The 20,142-nt window shown below is 50.1% G+C and overlaps 1 protein-coding gene across 6 annotated transcripts in view; it reads right to left on the bottom strand.

Annotated features, from left to right (window-relative positions):
• Window positions 1-20,142, bottom strand: part of QRICH2 (glutamine rich 2) — a 53,705-nt gene that overhangs the window by 12,388 nt on the left and 21,175 nt on the right. For 4 of the 6 annotated variants that reach the window (XM_042841270.2, XM_065563407.1, XM_065563410.1 and 1 more), the window contains 10 exons: window positions 16,654-16,748; window positions 15,250-15,350; window positions 13,398-13,512; window positions 11,490-11,741; window positions 8,799-8,921; window positions 7,988-8,062; window positions 6,981-7,145; window positions 5,949-6,070; window positions 3,229-3,294; window positions 1,013-1,114 (listed from right to left, as the gene is read on the bottom strand). In XM_042841270.2, the coding sequence (XP_042697204.2) occupies window positions 1,013-1,114; window positions 3,229-3,294; window positions 5,949-6,070; window positions 6,981-7,145; window positions 7,988-8,062; window positions 8,799-8,921; window positions 11,490-11,741; window positions 13,398-13,512; window positions 15,250-15,350; window positions 16,654-16,748 (1,216 nt within the window). The remainder of the gene's footprint in view (window positions 1-1,012; window positions 1,115-3,228; window positions 3,295-5,948; window positions 6,071-6,980; window positions 7,146-7,987; window positions 8,063-8,798; window positions 8,922-11,489; window positions 11,742-13,397; window positions 13,513-15,249; window positions 15,351-16,653; window positions 16,749-20,142) is intronic. The other 2 variants (XM_065563408.1, XM_065563409.1) reach the window with 2 other exon arrangements.

Below are 20,142 nucleotides of genomic sequence, written 5' to 3'. Positions count from 1 at the left end.
TTCTGCCACAGGAGAGTTTTGGGTTTCCCTGTTCGTGTGACGTGGGGCTGGGCATCACCCAGCAGCGAGTTTGGAGCTGTGCTCATGCCCACAACCTGCTATCGTCACAGCTGGAGGATTTACAAAGGTTTTATTGTGCAGGGTTGTGAGGCCGAGGGGAGAAAGGGTCAGTTAACTCCTTGCAAATGTCTGCATGGCCAAAGTCTGCTCTCACTGACACCAGTGCAACCCCCAAGGAGATCAATGGGGTTGCTCCATGTAAGCTCCTAGGGACATCCCCTGACCAGGACTTTCGAACAACCAAAGCAGCGGTCCCTAGAGAACCCATCCCAGAGTTTACACTGAGCCCAGCCTGTGCTGGGGCAGGACCTTGGGAGTTCAATGACTGCTGTGCAGACACTTAGGTACCTCATCTCAGTGCCTTGATTTGTAATCTGGGACATAACACATAGGTGTCCCTGAGAGCAGCACTGGCCCCTATCCAATTCACAACAGCATGGATAAATTCCCCTCCCCCTCTCGATGACCCGGCAGGTGTATGGATTCCAGCTCTGGGCTTGGAGCGAAAGGAAGCTGCATTCACTTAACTAGCAAACCGCAGCAGTACAAGGCTTCAGTGCATCGAAACCCAGGGCAGGAGAGTGGCCAGTTTCCCTAGGAGAAGGCAGTCAGCACTCTGCTAGGAAGAGCAGGCCTGCAGTAGGGTGATGCCTTCAGCTGCCACACTGGGGAAAGGGGATTGGGAGGACCGTCCCCATTCTGCTAATTCCAAGACAGCCGGAAATGGAGGGCAGGCCTGGGAAGGCCCCGCCTGGCTGGCTGGTCCAAGCTGCAGTTGTTGCTCCAGCCCAGTCAACACCAGAAGCTTCTGCTAGCAGAGGAACCTCTGCACTGCCACCACTCCCAGTGGAGATGGAGAGCTCTTCCCCCTCAACCCCCGTTCTCTGGTCCCCACCCACACGTGAAGCCCAACACTAGGAGTAAAGGCCCCTCCCTCCTGCATGCATCGTACCTGCGGGTGTGCTGCCTGACTTGCTCCAGTTCGTAAACGGTGTAGGGCCGGATGGAGCGGTGGGATGGTAACCCCGGCACGGAGGGGACGGTCATGATGGTCCTGGCGAGTCAATAAGCAAAGGGGTCAGGGGAAGAAGAGGAGAAAATCCAAACATCCCTAGTTATTAAATCCACTGCCTGGCATGTCTGGGGTTTGCCACATGCCCCGGAGGGAGATCTCAGCCCCTCATTTGTACATGGAGCATGGTCACCTGGCGCTGTAGCTGCCGTCCAGAAGGAGGCGTACACGAAGCCTGGAGAACGAATCATGGATTGAATCGACCTCTCCCTTTGCTGCTCCAGGGCCAGCGCTAGGAGAAGTTTACTGGGCCCTAAAGCATGGATGGGGGTCAGCACCAGAGAGACTCTAATCCCTGCAGTAACACCTTCGTGCCCCTCTGGCAGCGTAAAGGGGTCGGAAAGTAGGCAGAAATGGCCCCTGAGAAACTCTCTTGGGCAAGGGGCCTCCCTGACCAGTGAAGCGCTGGGCTTGGGGCTCCATGCCAGCCCCGGCACGGGGTGGGGTCAGGGTCACGTTGGGGGCATGGCCAGAGTGCACTGCACTAAAGCTATTCTCTACTTCCTAGGGACCATGGGAAAAAGAGCTTAAGTTAGAGCAGCTCTTAGGCTGCTCTAATTTACACTGGGGGCTGGGCAGGACTGTGCAAGGCTCCAGAATGTGGGGAATGCAAAAGGAATTTAAATTTATCTTTGCCCCCTGCCTCCTTCCTCACCTCCCCACCCCCGGCCACAGCGCAGGAATGGAATACGTAATATCGGGCCAATTGCATCTGAAGTTTATACTCTGAAACCTGTCACTATTCTGGTGACTGTCCTTGCTTTCCCACTTCAGTGTCAATCAGATTCTAGCAGCTGATATGCCCGAGATAAAGAGATTAAGGCTTTATCTCATTTGATCACGGCTCTTCCAAGTTTGCAGTGCTATGAAGCATTCATTCCTAGCACAGGGGATTGGAGATAGCACGACACAGCGAGTGTCTGACAGAAAGGGTCAGGGGAGGATGAGCTCCTGAAAACGGTTACTTTATAATCCTCCCTTTGTAGCACTTTCTGTGGACAAAGCTCTGCACAGTCATTGATTTATTAGCCTCCTAAGAGGTCAATAAAATATTATTATCCCCCATTTTACAGCCAAGAACATGGAGAGATTAAATGACTTGCCGAAGACCACATACAGAGTCAGTGGCAGAGCTGGACGGGACCCAGTTTTTCCATTTTGTGTGAAATTCCACACAATGAAACATTTTTTTCTGTTCCAAAACGGGTGGGGGGGGGGCAGAAGAGATTAGAAAACACCGGCAAAACAAAATTCCATTTTTTGTTCTGATTTGGGGGTTTTAAATTTGTATCCCTTTGTAATATAAAAGAAATTTCAAAACCAAAATGGTCCCTTCTGAAACTGTCGCCATGGAATGCTCCGACATCATCGGAACGCTTTGTATCAGGGGCTTTTTCAAACAGATTTTTTTTCAGCATCTATGTTTCCCTGTCCAAGAATTGGCATTTTCTGATGGAAAAATGTTCCCCTGGAAAATAGCCAACCAGCTCGACCAGTGGCAGTGCTGGGATAACAACACAGGAAGTTCTGGCTTCCAGCTCTATGCTCACACCACTGGAGCAAGGGGTTTACCCCTGGCACCCGAACCGCCCCCTTTTGTGTCCTGTGACCCCGTTGGTTTGATCTGGTAAGGTGGTTCCTGTGAGCTGTAGCCAATGAACCTAATTACTGCAGCTAGTCGCATTTGGGAGGGTTTCTGCACCATAAGGGTTAGAAACTTGCTTAAGATCCAGTAGGAAGTTTGAGGGGTGTCCCCCAAAAAGCAGCTTCCAAACCCACCTCGGGGACATGTCACCAGTGTTTGAATCACCATGCTAAGGCACACAGGGGCACAGCAGTGTGAAAACGGTGTACGTGGATGTGGGGGGAGGCATGTTGTTTCTCTCCCGAACATGGGGAAAATACATCACTGCCCCTTTTCCCCCACCCTATTTCTTTCCTCATGTCACTTAATCCATGTCGCTGAACTCAAGAGACCATGAGCAGCGGCTGCCCACCAGCCCCACCTATAAAAGGCCGCAGCACTCTGAAGAGCCACGTTTACGCCAATAAAACATTTGCATCCATGCGCTCAGGAAACACAGTCCAGTACTTACGGGCCGGGCACCACCATTTCCAGAGGCCTGTCGCAGGAAATGCAGTGGAAATGAGCCATCAGTCTTCTGTTGGGATGAAACCAGACATGGGAATCATTACAGGCTTGGGCCCAGAGGCAAACGGTTTCTTTGGCTCTGTGCTAAGGACAATAGGACTGAATAAGAAGTTACAGAGCCCCAAGCCTAGAGGACCACCGAGGAGCCACAGAGAGCGCTAAGAACGGTGACCTGGGACATGAAATATTTCTATAGCTCCATTGGGTGACCATATCAGCAATACACTGGCCAGGGAACTAATTTTATTCAAGTAACTACGTCGGTATTTCTATGTATTGGGCCAGACACACAGCTAGTGTGAATGAGCACAGCTCCAGTGACTTCAATGGAACTACCTACACCAGCTGAGGATCTGGCCAGTTATTTGTAATATATAATGATAATAATACTCAGAGTTACTAAGATGAAAGGGGCCATAGTTGGCTTGTGAGCTCTTTGGGGCAGGGACTCTTTTTGTGCTGTGTTTGTACAGTGCCTAGCACCCTGGGGTCAACTAGGCCTCGGAGGCGATACAGTAACACAAACAATAAACACCAAGGGCAAAGTGACACATTAACTCCTTCCACACCCCCTGTGAGGTGGGCCAATGTCATTATCCTCAGTGCACAGGTGGGGAAGTGACTTGTCCGAGGTCACCTCGCAAATCAGAGGCAGGCTCAGCGACCTTGACGCCAACTCTCCTGCGCTAACCACTAGCTGTCATTGCCAGCGTGATTAAGTTTTGTCGTACACATAAACCTTGCACCTGTAAATGCTATGAAATCATTTTACACACCAGGCACTGGGTGTCACACATGTATCAATGGATATGAAATTTACACCCACGTCCACACTTATCATACACACTGGTCTTTTACACACTACACCCAGTCTGCAGTTCTATCAGCACTAAACACACCAGGAAAAATTTGCTTAAAAGCACATGTAACTTGGCACAGAACTGTGATGAAGGGGTGGAATTCGGCACCCACATAAACCTTAGGCAACCCTATTAATGCTGTGGGGGGAAGAGGGCACAGAACTGGGACCCAGATCTGCACTTTCAGAGAGCAGGTAGCTAAGAACCCCAAACTCCAGAACAATCCTGCTCCTAATCACTCGTAACATTAATAATGCAAGGATAGGGTCATGAATCAGCAACCTGTCCTGAGTTGACATGAAAGCGCAATCTCTCTTGCAGGGACTGTATGGCGGCTCTGAACCTGCCCATTTATGTAAAGATCACCCTACAGGCAAAACTGAAATCAACCACATAGGCACCCCTGTCTTCCCCCAAGAGGTTGCCTGATGCTGGGGGAAAACCTGACTCATCTTATCAGAGTTTGTTTGCTTTTATTTTCCACCCCTCCCAGTGGATCTGATGTTAGGTTCAATAAAGGAGAGAGCACACAAGTACATGTGTGGGCTGGGAAGTGGAATCTGGATGTCAGACCCTGTCTGTATCTTACAGAACACGTGGGCCATACAAAACTGTTATTGTGTCATCTGGCTAACAGGGTGCAACAGGACCCCCCAGGTTTCATTTCTCTGGCAGCCCCTGCAGTGTGTGGGCCCGTGCATCGGACCTACACACTGAGCATGGGTGCCCTCTAGTGGCCCTACATAGGGGACAACTCACAACTGGTGGCAATTCACTGTGTTGGTAAAACTCATGGGAAAGTTTCACTTCACTTCTTTCATCCTAGGATCGCCAAGCACTTTGTGAATGTTGACACCGCTTGAGGAGTAAACCCCTGTGAAGTTCTTAAGTAGATATGACACATGAGTAAACCGAGGCAGAAAGAGGCAGTAAGGGGCTTCCCCAGAAGACACAATGAATCTGGCCAGAGCTAGGAATAAAAGTCATGAGTCCCAATCTCCCGCTGTAATCACTGAACCATACACCCGCCCTCACATATTCCTCCAAATGGCTCTGTCTGAAGAGGCAGCGATCTCTCTTATATAAGGGCTTTGTACTGTTGCCCACCACCACAGTATCTGATGGCCTTCCACATAAAATCAGTAGCAACACTGAAGTCCCTAGCGCACTTCAAGAGCTACCAGCTCTTAGGTTTTAAGACAGGATTTTTCAAACCTGTGTAAGGGATTTAGATGCCTGTTCATTTCCAATCCCTTAGGCAGCTTTGAAAATCTCCGTCTTCATTGTTAACAGCCTCCCTGTTCTGCAACTGAGCTTCTGCCTGCAACAGAACGACAGGAGCAAAGAAGCTGGAAACACCTTTAGATCAGGAAAGTTGCAATAGTATTTGAATAGGCGAGCACTAGAAAAATCCTAAAGCCAGGTCTGCACACATCTTTTATACCAGTATAGCTATGTTGTCTAGGAGGGTGATTATTTTTTTTTTTAAATCGACTGTGTTATAGTACAAGCTCTAGCGTGGATGCAGTTATACCAGGATAAAGTTGCCTTATAGTTATTCCCCTTCCTGCATGGAGCAGCTGTACTGATCTAAGCATTTTTATACTGGTATAATTACATCCACACTAGGGGATTGCAGTGCTTTAACTATCTTGGCATGGTTAAAGTGGTAGAACTTCTGTAAGTAGATAAGCCCCAAGAGAAGTCAACCTGGCTGAGGTTATCCCAGGAAATCAGAGAGACCAATCCCTTAGTCTAATGTGTTTCCCTAAAGCTGTAGCTGTCCATCTCCGGATGTGCTTACTTCCTAATTCCAGCAGCATCGTCCGCTTCGTACTGCGGAGAGCTCTCCTTTAGCTGTTTCCGGATGGCTTTCCAACGCTCTTCCAGCTGCTGTCTGAAGGGATCTAATTCCAGGCGGTCCAGCTGCAAGGCAATGCACAGTTCGTAAAAGCCGTGTGCGCATTTGTATGCGTGTGTACAAATGGCTCACCAATGGGTTCAAAGGCAGTGAACACCCAGGAGAAGAGAGATGCTTCCTAAAGGGAGACATGGAGGTAGAAGCAGGAGCTGTGGGATGAAGCTAGGCAAAGGAAATCATGGGCTGTCCCATCTCACCCTGGGAAGTTTCCCCTGCTATTCAGATTGGAACAGTCTCTCAAGAAAAGTGGTGGAAGCTCCATCACTTGGGTCATTTGGAATAAGATGGCAGGAAGTGTTAGGAAATGTACTGCAGAGAACCATCTTGGATTGTTGGGAGTGATCTAACACTGAGTGGGGCCTTTCCATCTTTACCTCCTAAGGTTCCTAGACCCACCGAATGTCCACAGATCATCTCTAAGTGATGGGACAGCAGCAGGGCACCACTAGAACCACACGGGCAGCACATCAAACAAGGTGGGCAATTCTGCTCAGCCCATAGTCAGGGGGTGTCACAATTCAGGGCAACTATACCTGTAGTTCCACTCACTGGCCCAGCCAGGGCACCTGCTCTCTGGCTTCCAGCTCCCCAGCTGTTGCTTCTCCCACCTCTCATTCCCTTCTGACCAGGGTATTTCCAGACTGCACAGTTCCCTGCCTTCACTGTTTATTTCCCAGCACAGACAGGTTGCCCCAGGGCACCCGCTTGCTTTCTTTTCGGAGATGGTTTGGCTAACAGGTGTAATTGCTCCGGTTATGAGTACCACACAGTGTTTAGAATGGACCAAGCTCCTCATCCCGTCCTGCTATAAACTGGGCCAAGTCCCTTCCCCCATTTGCCCTTCCTGTGGCTGGCCGCTGGCTAATGCACTGGGTGGGGCTGTGAGTCATGCAGAAGGCACTGGCTCCAGCTTACCTTGGAGTCCATCTCCACCAAGATTTTGTCGAGCACTTTGTGCCAGTCCTGCTCCTGCCCGCTCATCTTGTTCACCAGATCCTGCACCATCTTATTCAGCTGCTCCGTGGTGGCATCAAACTGGGTGCGGCTGACCTTGCCAGCCAGGGCGATCTTGTCTGCTTTCTGGCCAGCGGGAGAAAGGAGAGTGATTGGGAGGAGGCGGAGGGAGGAAGAACCTCAGCTTGATCTGGGGCACAAGAGAGACATTCCCGTTCCACAGGGCCCCACGTGAGCATACAGCTCCCCCTCTCTACTCCCCAGAAAGAGACACCTCCCTCCCTTCACAATCAAGGCTCCGGTGCTCTGAGTAAGGGCTCCATCCTCCAACTCTATCCATTTTCTTTCTCCCCGCTCCCCTTTGCCCACTTAGATCAGGCCCTTCCTCATCAAAGCAGATGCTGCCACAGCATGTCAGATGGCTGGCCTGGGTCGGCTCCTCACCGATACCCCAGGAGGACTCTAGCATGGACCCTCCTCTTGCGTACTCTGGTATGGTCAGGAGTACCTGCAACTGGAGCTGCGGGTACTCAGCACCTCTGAAAGCTCAAGATGTCTCATTCAGACACTGAGCAGGTGAGGCGCCAAAATAAGGGGCCACCACTGGCAATTCCGGCTTCTGCGTAGGTATTGTCAGTGTCACAGCATGCGCGCGACAGGGAGAGTCTCCTTAAAGTTATATTTAGAGGATGTAAAATGCTAAGTACTCATGGCTAGCACCTTTCATCACAGCAATTTACAAGGTGGGTGTCACTAGCCCCGTTTAAAAGAGTCACAGAGAGGCGAAGGGACTTGCCCAAGTCCCACACAGAAGAGCCAGGAACAGATCCCAGGTCTCCAGCCTGGTATCCTAGCCAGGGGACCACACCACCTCCCACTGAATAGAGAGCCTAAACGTACATCTCCTGTGCCTGTGAAAGAAACCACGTGCGTCTGTCCCACCCAAGCAGTGCTGCACACCCCCTTACCACGTCAATTTCTGTCTCCAGATGCTCCTTGTCTGCTTTCTCCTTTTCCAACTTCTCCAGTGACTGGAAGAGAAGCTTTACAGAACACAGAAGAGGCGGAGATGAAAACCGGTCAGAGAACGGGGAGGCTGAGATTACTGCACAGTCCTTGTCATTACGCAGACCACCAGCAGCACCTGCACGTGCTCCCTAGTAGCCTGAGGCCTCTTGGGGCTCAGATATCTTGAGTCATCACTAAACACAATAGCAGGGTGGTGAAGGAAGCACATCTGGGCCTAGTCAGTGTAAGAACCTGCAGACAGGAGGGCTGTCCATGTGATATTCCCTGTCTGCCCTTTGATCCCCTCTCCAGATCTCCTCTCTCTCAAGAGGACGCTCACCTACCAGAGACTCACTGGGCGTCAGGCCCCTCGTGTTTTAATGCCTGTGGTGGGTGTTATATTTCTGGGGTCAGTCTCTGATGACAGCCTCAGCAAATCCCTGGTGTATCATAACAGGCAACTCAGTGGCATGACTCATAGTCTCCTGCAGTGCTTGATGTTGGACTAGGAGAGAGGGGCTCAGGGGCTAACAAGTCCAGAGCCACCTACCTATCCTCTGTGCTATGTAGAGCCTCAGATGAGTTGGGTTCTCCCAGGGCAGGAGAGAGGATCCTTTGTCTCCTCTGCCCGTCCCTTTGTTTTCCTTGCTAACGAGCGACCACGATGAGGGTGCATAGTGCTAAGAGCATCCCTGATTACCAAGCAACCCAAACCCTTGGTGAGTACAGGCAGCACCTTATCCTCTAGCCAGGCCCCCTGCCGCCACTTACAGAGATATCTTTCTGCTTCTGCCGATGGTCTTCTACGAGGTTCCCTGTGGTGGCATTGAGATTCTCACAGTCTCCTTGCACCTGGAGGATGGTGTTTTGGATGCGACTCAGCAGCTCTTCGTCCTGATTCAAAGGCAATGGAGGAGAAAGTGAAGCTCTGTCGCAGATAATTACTGACAGACACAAAGCCTTCGAACCACAGAGCAGGCCTGGCACGGGCAAGAGGTAGGACGCCTCATCCCTCACGTGGAGGGCTCTCCGCTACCGCTGGGAGAGCAGTTCTCCAGGGCCCAGCCAGTGCTTGGCTTCACTTCTGAGGCTGCCAGCCGTGGATGTGCTTTTGGTGACACGGACACTGGCTCACTTGCACATGGAGATCTGGATTAACAGCATGCGTCACACAGGCCACTGAACAAGTCACTTATATGGCATCCATGGCAAAGATTTTCAGCCACTACTAGTCAATTCGAATGAGTGACCTCAAGGTGACAGGCTCCATAGAGAACTCTTCACCAATCCCCAGTCCCCCTTGGGCAGAATGATATATGGGGTATCCAGGACACATCCCTTCCTGCTGGACACAGTCCAGATAAAAAGTGGTTCCCAGTGGCAGTCGAGGGCCTAGAGTTCTGTGCCAGAACCCACGGGTTGTACTGGAACTGGCTAAGTATGATTCCCTGAGCTTTCCTTTTAGGAGTGATATTTACAACATGCCTAGCGCTGGTTATTGTTTTTGCAGACTCTGCTTCCAAAAGAGGGCGCATACTCCAGACGTGCAAAGCCAGCACTTGTGTGTGTGTGCACTATCGCTGCTCACCCTAGTCTCAGATCCGTTTGTGCAAAAGGAGCCTGTGCCCACTTTTGCAGACACGATTAGCTACTGTGACTTTTAACATGAAAGAGAAGCTGCAGTTGACCCTAGGAATCATTCCAGCATCTCCTGGGCCCCGGCTCAGCTAGGTGAAGGCGCTGCCATACCCTGCCATTCAGATCAGCTAGAAAATGACTGCTGAAATACGACCACGAACTTTTCATCTCCCAAAACATTTCCCATACGTTGAGCAAGTAAGGCTCACAACCCCCAGCCCCAAGAAATAAGTATTTTTGTCCCCATTTTACCAAACAGGAAACCAAGGCATGGAGAGGTTATGTGCCAAAACAGTGATAGGAAGAGAACTCAGGAGTTCTGGCCCCAATCTCACGCGTAGATCTCTAGATAGATCATAACACTGCATCAGTTCATCACAATGGGGCTCTGACACAGTGAAGAATGTTACGGTATCACTGTCATAAGGCCACTACATTGTCCCACACAGGAGATCAGACACCAAGAGCAGCAGGAACGTAACTGTGCCACCCACATCCACACAAGGACTGGGCTAGCCTCGTTCTCCTCTCTAATCTCAGGTTCATCATTAATAGCAGATATTCTGTGGGATTTACTAATGCAACACGGGGTCACGTGGAGCCCAATTCCCCATTCGGTCACGAACTAGGGTCTTCTTCCAGCTCTGCTCTGGACAAGTGCTGATCTGAACGGCGTCAAACCAGGGTCAGGATAGTCCCTTTATGACACGGGTGCACGGTTGGAAGGGGAGGGAGAGAGGTGGGCTGGACTGTCTGGCTTGCAAGTTGCACATAGAACTGTGCAACGTGTGGGAACCTGCGCAAAGCTAGGGCTACAGACCGCAGAGCAAATGGAGGAATGGAACCCTTGTGATTTGCACTGGACTCAAACTGCTACGCCATTATCCCTGTTCAAATCCCCGCCTCCTCTTCTTCTTCACCATTTTGGTGAAGCTGAGTGCTACCGGAAGAAAGTGACTGCGTTGCCCTCAGCCTGGCACAGGACAGCAGGTAATGAGCAAGCTGCATCCCACGTAGAGCTCTGCTAATCATAACCTGCAGCACACTCTGCTAATCCGGTCTTGGAATCCCACACACAGCTCTACCAAGGCACCTCAACCCCAACCTGCAGCACCCCCTGCTATGCCAGCCCCGAGGGCATACCGTTCACACAGCTCTGGCAATGCACCCAAGCCCTGACCTGCACCCCCACCTACTGCAGTCCTGGGACTTCACACAGCTCTGCCAATGTGCCTCAGTCCCACCACCCCTGCTATTCCAGTTTGCAGCTTCTCTAGAACAGAAACCACGAGCCATGCTGAACGCTGGGATGGCTTTGTAGGGCTGGCATGAGCCCACTAGGCAGTGGGAAGACACACAAAACTCACTCTGACATGTGACCCCTAAAATCAGGATTTGAGACCAGGCCTGGAGATGAGGGGTCAGGGCACCCACCCCCCAGGCCAGCCAGCAGGTGTAAACCAAGGCTAAACGAGGAGCCAGAACAACGATGGGCTTCCCAGGGAGCCGGCAGCGATCTGCTCCTGCGTGGCGCGCAGCGCAGAGGGGCTGAATTGGTCACAGTCACATGACTCCCGTGTGCAGCTCTTCCCATGGTCTCTGCATTAGGAACAATCAGCATGCCCTGGGCTGCCGCCTGCTGCTCCGACTCACTGCTGCACTGGGCTGTGGACCCAGATCCCAAAGGATCCAGTCTGAACCATCCCCTCACAGGGCCACTGAAATCCTCCATCCCTCGCTCCCCCCAGGTACTTCGTTACGTTCACAGCTTTAGCCTGGAAGGCTGGACAATAAAGCAGGGTGTTTCCTTTTGGCTGGCCTTACCTGGCTCCTCAGCTGCGGCCTCTTTGCTGGCTTGCTTTCCGCGTGCCTCGTCATGAAGCTGCTAATTAAATCCTGCAGCTGTTCGTAGCGTTTGAACAGCTGGCTAACCTGCTCGCTGACGTCAAGGCTGCAGGCCGGGCATGTGCCATGCGGCGCTGCCTCCCCAGGCTCCGGGCTAGTGGGCATGCTCATGGATAGCAAGGTGGAGGAGGAGGCCATCATGTTCTCTATGATAGATCTAAGCTTGTCTAACTGTAGGCAGGGGAGAGAAGGAGTTGGGTTTGAAACAGGCACTGCCCAGCAGAATTTCTCTGCATGCTAAGGCACCCGGGCGACAGGTGCTGAGCTCTATCAGAGAGGTGTCTCCGGCACCCCATTGCTGCTGGCCAGCAGGGATATTAGCAATGCCCGAGGCAATACATTCTGGCCAAGACTCCAAGGATTTGCCCATGCATGGATGGGCCCTAGGCTACCTTCTCCAGGTAGCAGCTGCTGAAGCAGTGCTCCCCCTAGAGGCTAGACCTAACTGCCTTGGAGTCTATCATTAAGGTTCCTATCTTGGGCCAGTCGGCACGGAGTGGAGCTCTAGAAGTATTGCAGAAGATGTACTGGCTGGTACCTGAGCAAAGCATCTTATTGCTACCAGACCAAGGAGTTGGTCTGGCTCGGCTGCATAAGGCAGCCCACTGAATTGCCACCAGGACAAGCTAAGAAACAGCCATGTCTCTACTCTGCTTCCCCTCAGATAGCAGAGCAACGCTTTAGCCTACGGTGAGCTTTAACAAACCCTGCTGCATTCCGGGAGGCAACAGCCTGTGGATAAGAACCTCCTTGGGGCACTACCCAGGGCTGTCATCTCCTACACTGGGGTGGGCAAACGTTTTGGCCCAAGGGCCACATCTGGGAACAGCAATTGTATGGCGAGCCATGAATGCTCACAAAATTGGGGTTGGGTTGCAGGAGGGGGTGAGGGCTCTGGTTGGGGGGTGCAGGCTCCGGGGTGGGGCCAGAAAAGAGGAATTCAGGGTGCAGGAGGGGGCTCTGGGCTGGAGCGGAGGGAGTGGGGTGCGGAGGGGGGGTGAGGGCTCCATCTGGGGGTGAGGAGTTTGGGGTGTAGGAGGATGCTCCAGGCTGGGATCGAGGGGTTCAGAGGGAAGGAGGGGGATCAGGGTTGGGGCGTGGGGAGAGGATTGGGGTGCAGGTTCTGGGCGGCGCTTACCTCAAGCGGCTCCCGGAAGCAGCAGCATGTCCCTTCTCCAGCTCCTATGTGGAGGTGCGGCCAGGCGGTTCTGCACGCTGCCCCGTCCACAGGCACCGCCCCTGCAGTTCCCATTGGCTGTGGTTCCCAGCCAATGGGAGCTGCAGGGGCGGTGCTCGGGGCGGGGGCAGTGTGCAGAGTGGAGAACCCTGGCTGCCCCTACGCATAGGAGACGGTGGGGGGACATGCTGCTGCTTCCGGGAGCCGTGTGGAGTGGCCCCAGACCCTGCTCCCCAGCAGGAGTTCGAGGGCCGGATTAAAATGGCTGGTGGGCCGTATCTGGCACATGGGCCATAGTTTGCCCACCCTTGTCCTACACCGATGAAAAATGCTTCCCCGGATCTGGAGGGAGCGTTCTGCTGAGCTCAAATGCCCCTTTCTTCCCCTGCAAGATCCAGGGAGGGAGGCAGCAGTTAGTGAGGCAAGAGGCCCTTTGGAGCCCAGCTAACAGCTTCGATCCACTCTACAAGGCTAGAGCACTGGCTTCAAGAGGAGGAAATCTGGAGACCTTTGTATTGAGCAATTGTCCGACATCACAGGGGAACTGGGCAAGCAGAGATACTCAGAGTTACCACTGCGCTAACCCCAAAGGGCAGCTGTTTCACAGCAAGCCAGTGAGCAGCCCGTCCTCTCGCCTCAAACCACCTGACCTGTTCCTGCAGGTAGAGGGCTGTGTCAGTCACCGACTGCTCCAGCTTGGCTTTGCCGTGATCCTGCTGCTCCCTCAGCTCCTGCAGCTCTTTCTCTATGTCGTGCACTGTCGATCTGGACCACAGAGCCAACAACAGAAAGGGTCATTTGCTGAGCAGAGGTGCTGCCATGGGGCTTGGAGCACGGAGACAGGGACCAGCACCCACCCAGCACGGGCAGGTGCTCACCCTCCGCTGTGCCAAATGCAGCTCCCCTGAAGTCAGCCTGTTTAGCCTAGGGCTGAATTTGGCCCCTGCCATGGTTGCTGGGAGGTAACTCTGTGGTTTAGGGCCGGATTAAAATCAAGCCACATAGCAACACACAGTCCATACAAGGAATGCAGCCGTTCTTACGGCTCTGTCCAGCTTCTCTGATGTGGGTGAGGTGGGAACGTAGAGCCAGCCTGAGGCACATGCAAAGACCAGCTGCAGGGGTCCCTCTGCTTTGAGGAGAGGCGAGGAGGGGCGAGGTCTTGCACTGTTAGACTCTCTTCCCCTTCCCAGCATTCTCCTAGGAACCCCTCCCCTCCAGCATAACGGCCCAGTGTTTCCCTCACTCCCTCTTGAAAGATGACCTGGTGAACAATCCACTCCTCAAACCAGCTGGATCTTGACATTCCCTCCCACCCAGTAATGGCAAACCCCTTCCCCCTAGGATGGCCAGACAGCAAATGTGAAAAATCAGGACAGGGGGGTGGGGGGTAATAGGAGCCTATATAAGAAAAAGACCCAAAAATCGGGACTGTCCCTATAAAAATCGAGACATCTGGTCACCCTACTTCCCCCGCAACTCCTCTGTCCCTGGTGCCAAAACCCTCTCACAGCCACTTAGCAATGTACTTCCCTGCCCTGCCCAATGTCCCCCCCCCAGGTGTGCTATTCAGGTTATAGATGTTGGCCTGGCACAGAGCCCTGCAAAACCTAGAATCAGGGCCTGGAGCCCTTCAGTTACTACTTCTACTTCTAGGCTTTCAAGCAAGCCCAGTGGTGTATACGCAGATTTAACACAGTCCAAGTGTCTGATCAGTCCAGGAGGGATACACGGCTGCTCCCTGCAGTATATTAACCAAGTGGAACCATGGCTACCCTGCAGGTAGTTCTGTTCGACGAACCATGGCATATGGGTCGCCTGTTACAAAACAGTTCTACATGCACCAAACCCTTTGGGAGGCGGGGAATGAGCCTAGCTCATTTTGAAGCCAGCCCTAGTGGGTTGCGGGCTATTTAGCATGGATGAGCCCTGTAGGTTATGCAGTTCAGTTCTGCATAAGTCCTCCAGAACATGGACCAGATGCTACAGCTCAGCCCCATCCCGGGGAATGGAATAGGGATGGCATTCTCGGTCGTGACGAACTACTTGGGACCATGAGTAGTTAACTGCAGTTCAGTTCTGCATCAACTCAGGTCTGAACCTGGTGAGACAGAACTAGATATCACAGCTCAGGTCTGCATGAGGGATTCAGATCAGAAACCGTAGATTGTAGGAAAGTATAACAAACGAGGCACTGGAATCCAGCTCTATAACATAGGTACGAATCCTACGGAGTCTGGACCAGTATTAGAGTCCAGCTTTATTATAGAATCATAGAAGATTAGAGTGGAAGAGACCTCAGGAGGTCATCTAGTCCAACCCCCTGCTCAAAGCAGGACCAACACCAACTAAATAATGTAACCTGTCTGATAACAGGCCCCTGTCTTATCAGAGGCCAGCTCTACAGCTCGTGGGTGAATCCTGTGGGACCAAGACTTGTTGCTGGAGCCTGTTGCATTAGCAGCAGAGATGCACACATCCATAGCTCTCTTCTCTTTTTACCTGAGGTAACCTAACTGCAGGTTAATCTGACTGGATCCCTTCACTTTCTGATCTGCTTCTGTTGCCACCTCTGCTTCAAGGACATTCTGCAGCTTCCTTACCTAGAACCATGACAACCATGAAGAGTCAGGACTTCAGGCACACATCTGCCTGCAAGGACTTCCCTCAAACTGGCTGAATAACTCCCCCACCCCTCCCGGCCCCAGTGCGTGTGCTGGGTTCAAATACAGCTAAATGCAGCCCTGATGTAAGCAGATGACACTCTAATTATTTAAAAGGATTTGCATCCACTCATATCTGAATTTAGCTCAGTGTATTACACACAAAAATGTGATACACACACACGCACGCACACAGACACTTTTTGGAGTGAATCTCAAAAAGAGGGGATCTTGGACTAACCTATTCAGTAGCTAGGAATCTGCACACTGTCCCACTCACCCAGCTGTCCTCCCCCTTCCAAAATGCCCTGAGCACAGAAAACAACAGGGCAGTCCACTGTACATCGTGACAGAAAATAATCCTTGGCAAGACATAGAGCAGAGGTGGGCTTGGGTAGGACTGCTGAAGAATCTGGGGCTCTCTCTGCAAGGGGGCTAGGTGGGGAGGAAGCCTGGAGCAACCTGTTCTGAGGGACACAAGGGCCAATCTCCCACCCCATCTCCTTTCCAAGGGTTTCTCGCCACCTCATACTGATCTTATTATTGTTCTTAATATTCTGAGCGAGCCGAGAAGCCAATGAGTTCAGGGAACCATTGTGTTGGGCACTTTACTAAGACACCGTAAGAGAGTCTCTGCCCTTAAGAGCTCACAGTCTAAATAGACAAGCCAGACAAAGGTGGGGGGGATGAATTAACCATTGTACATGGATAATACTGGAAACAGCTTAAGGGCTGGGTTCTCCAGATTAAGCAGCCCCTGGATAATTCTCCCTTTGTAGGGGGACTCTCCACCAGCGTAAAGCTGATGGAGGCAGCTGTGATGCCTCCCGCACTGGCATCCCTCTTCTACTGCATGGGAAGGGAGCAGGCGTGTTAGGGCGGGCAAGGGGTCATAGCAGATCCAGGCTCAACGCCACCTGATTTTTCACTGGTGTAACGTCCTTGAGGGAATCAAGCCCTAAGTGATTTGCTTAAGGTCATAGAGGCAGTCTGTGGCAGAGTCTGAAATTGAACCCAAAGGTCTCCAAAGTCTCAGTTCAGAGCCTTAACCACACTGTGAAACAAGAGGGGTGTTCACCACTAATGCCGACACCACAACTCCACGGCCTATAGCACATGTTCGGACCCTGGATGATACAGTATCAAAGTCCCTGTCTAGCACACCATCCCAGCCAACCACAGTGGACTTGTTACCATTGCTGATTCCATGGTTAGGTTACAAGACGGCACACCAGTTGCTCACCTTGGCCTTTACATCTTTCATGTCTTCTGCCGTGGCCTTCAGGGAAGACAGCTGCTCCATGAGGTCAGCAGGCATGCTGGAGAGGTTCTTAGGGACTAGACACCACCACGGAAATACAAAGGAAGCACTTAATTGATTGTGTACATAAGAACGGCCATACTGGATCAGACCAATGGTCCATCTAGCCCAGTATCTTGTCTTCCGACAGTGGCTAGTGCCACTGTCAGATGCTTCAGAGGGAATGAACAGAACAGGGCAATTATCAAGTGAGCCCTGTTGTGCAGTCCCAGCTTCTGGCTGTCAGAGATTTAAGGACACCCAGAACATGGGGTTGCGTACTGACCATCTTGGCTAATAGCCATTGATAGAGCGATCCTCCATGAACTTATCTAATCCTTTTTGAACCCAATTATACTTGTGACCTTTACAACATTCTCTGTCAACGAGTTCCACAGCTTGACTGTGCGTTGTGTGAAGAAATACTTCCTTTTGTTTATTTTAAACCTGCTGCTTATTAATTTCATTGGGTGACCCCTGGTTCTTATGTTATGTGAAGGGGTAAATAACACTGCCCCCATCCACTTTCTCAACACTCTTGCATCTGAAGAAGTGAGGTTCTTACCCACGAAAGCTTATGCTCCCAATACTTCTGTTAGTTTCAAAGGTGCCACAGGACCCTCTGTTGCTTTCTCAACACTATTCGTCGCTTTATAGACCTCTATCATATCCCCCCCAGTCGTCTCTTTTCTAAGCTGACCAGTCCCTGTTTTTTTCCCTCTCCTTGTACAGAAGCTGTTCCATACCTCAATCATATTTGTTGCCCTACTCTGTGCCTTTTTCAATTCTAATACATATTTTTGAGATGGAGCAACCAGAACTGCATGCAGTATTCAACGTGTGTGCATGCCATGGATTTATATAGTGGCATTATTATATTTTCTGTCTTATTATCTATCCCTTTCTTAATCATTCCTAACATCCTGTTAGCTTTTTTGACTGCTAGTGCACATTCAGCAGATATTTTCAGAAAACTATCACCAATGACTCCAAGATCTCTTTCTTGAGTGGTAACAGCTCATTTAGACCCCATCATTTTATTTGTTTAGTTGGGATTATTTCTTCCAAAGTGCACTACTTTGTACTTACCAACACTGAATTTCATCTGCCATTTTGTTGCCCAGTCACCCAGTTTTGTGAGATCCCTTTGTAACTCTTCGTAGTCAGCTTTGGACTATCTTGAGTAATTTTGTATCATCTGCAAATTTTGCCACCTTCCTGTTTACCCCCTTTTTCTGATCATTTATGAATGTGTTAAACAGCACTGATCCCAGTAGAGAACTCTGGGGGGACGACTGCTATTTAGGTCTCTCCGCTGTGAAAACTGACCATTTATTCCTACCCTTTGTTTCCTATCTTTTAACCAGTTACTGATCCAGAAGAGGACCTTCCCTCTTATCCCAAAACTGCTTATTTTGCTTGACAGCCTTGGATGAGGGACTTTGCCAAAGACTTTCTGAATGTGCAAGTACACTATATCCACTGTCATGCTTATTGACTCCCTCAAAAAATTCTGATCGATTGGGGAGGCATGATTTCCCTTTACAAAAGCCACTTTGACTCTTCCCCAACATATCGTGTTCATTTCTGTGTCTGATAATTCTGTTCTTTACTATAGTTTCAGCAATTCGCTGGTATTGAAGTTAGGCTTACCAGCCTATAATTGCCAGGATCACCTCTGGAACCTTTTTTAAAAATCAGTGTCACATTAGCTATACTCTAGTCATCTGGTACAGAGATTTAAGCGACAGGTCACATACCACAGTTAATAGTTCTGCAATTTCAAATCTGAGTCTCTGCAGAACTCTTGGGTGAATACCATCTGGTCTTGGTGACTTATTACTGTTTAATTTATCAATTTGTTCCAAAACCTCCTTATTGTCACCTAAGTCTGGGACAGTTCCTCAGATCTATCACCTTAAAGAGAATCCCATACCTGAACCAATTTCCCTCACACTCTCTGCAGTGAAGACGGATGCAAAGAACTAATTTAGCTTCTCTGCAACGACCTTGTCTTCCCTGAGTGCTCCTTTAGCACCTCTATCACCCAGTGGCAGCACTGATTGTTTGGCAGGCTTCCTGCTTCTGATATACTTCAAAACTTGCTGCTAGTTTTTGTGTCTTTGCTAGTTGCTCTTCAAATTCTTTTTTGGCTTGTCTAATTATACTTTTACACTTGCTTGACTTGCCAGAGTTTTTGCTCTCTTCTATTTTCCTCAGTATGATTTGACTTCCAATTTTTCTAGGATGTCTTTTTGCCTCTAACTACCTCTTTTACTCTGTTGTTTAACCATGGTGGCATTTTTTTTTTTTTTTGGTCCTTGCACTGTTGTTTTTTTTATTTGGGGTATATACATTTAATTTGAGCCTTTATGGTGTTTTGAAATAGTTTCCATGCAGCTTGCAGGCATTTCACTCTTGTGGCTGTTCCTTTTAATTTAATTTCCATTTAACTGTTTTCCTTATTTTTGTGTAGTTCCCCTTTTTGAAGCTAAATGCTACTGTGGTGGGTTTCTTTGGTACTCCCCCCCGTAGGAACATTAAATGTAATCATATTATGGCATTACCAAGCAGTTCAATTATATTCACATCTTGTACCAGATCCTGCGTTCCATTTAGGATTAAATCAAGAATTGCCTCTCCCTTTGTGGGTTCCAGGACTAGCTGCTCCAAGAAGTACTTATTAATGGTGTCTAGTAATTTTATCTCTGCATTCCATCCTTAGGTGACATGTTCCCCGTAAATATGGGGGACATCCTCATTATTACTGGGTTTTCTGTTTTTGTAGCATTTCACAATCACCATCACCATCACCATCCTGGTCAGGTGGTTGGTAGCATATTCCTATGGCTATACTCTTACTATTCACGCATGGAATTTTTGTCCATAGAGTCTCTATGGTACAATTTAAGCATTTTAAATGTTAGTATATTTGATTCTGCTTTCTTTCACATATAGTACCACTCCCGCATCATCATGACTTACTCTGTCATTCCTATGTATTTTGTACCCTAGTACTACGGTGTCCCATTGATTATAATCTTTTCACCACATTTCTGTGATGCCGGTTATGTCAATATCCTCATTTAATACCAGGCACTCAAGTTCACTCACCTCAGTATTTCGACTTCTAGCATTTGTGCACAAGCACTTATAAAATGTGTCCGTATTCAGCTGTCTGCCTTTGTGTGATGTAATTGAATTGGATTCTTTTGTTTGATTGTTTCTCTTCAGTTCCTACCTGCACTTTATCAGCTTCTATCCCGCTCCTCTTTACTAGGATACAGAAGGCCCCTTTAATAAGTCTATGGCTTAGCTCAGAGGCAGACCCTGAAAGCAGATTACCAGCTATCGCCTCCAAACCAACACAAGCAGAGATATGAAGCTTCCCTAAGAATGGAATTGCACTCCCTGCGCCCCCATTTAGCCCCA

The sequence above is a fragment of the Chrysemys picta genome, chromosome 12, assembly GCF_011386835.1.
Source record: "Chrysemys picta bellii isolate R12L10 chromosome 12, ASM1138683v2, whole genome shotgun sequence".
NCBI classification, from domain to species: Eukaryota; Metazoa; Chordata; order Testudines; family Emydidae; genus Chrysemys; species Chrysemys picta.
The sequence above is the reverse complement of the archived record's forward strand: the minus strand, read 5'-3'. Positions and strand labels throughout refer to the sequence as shown.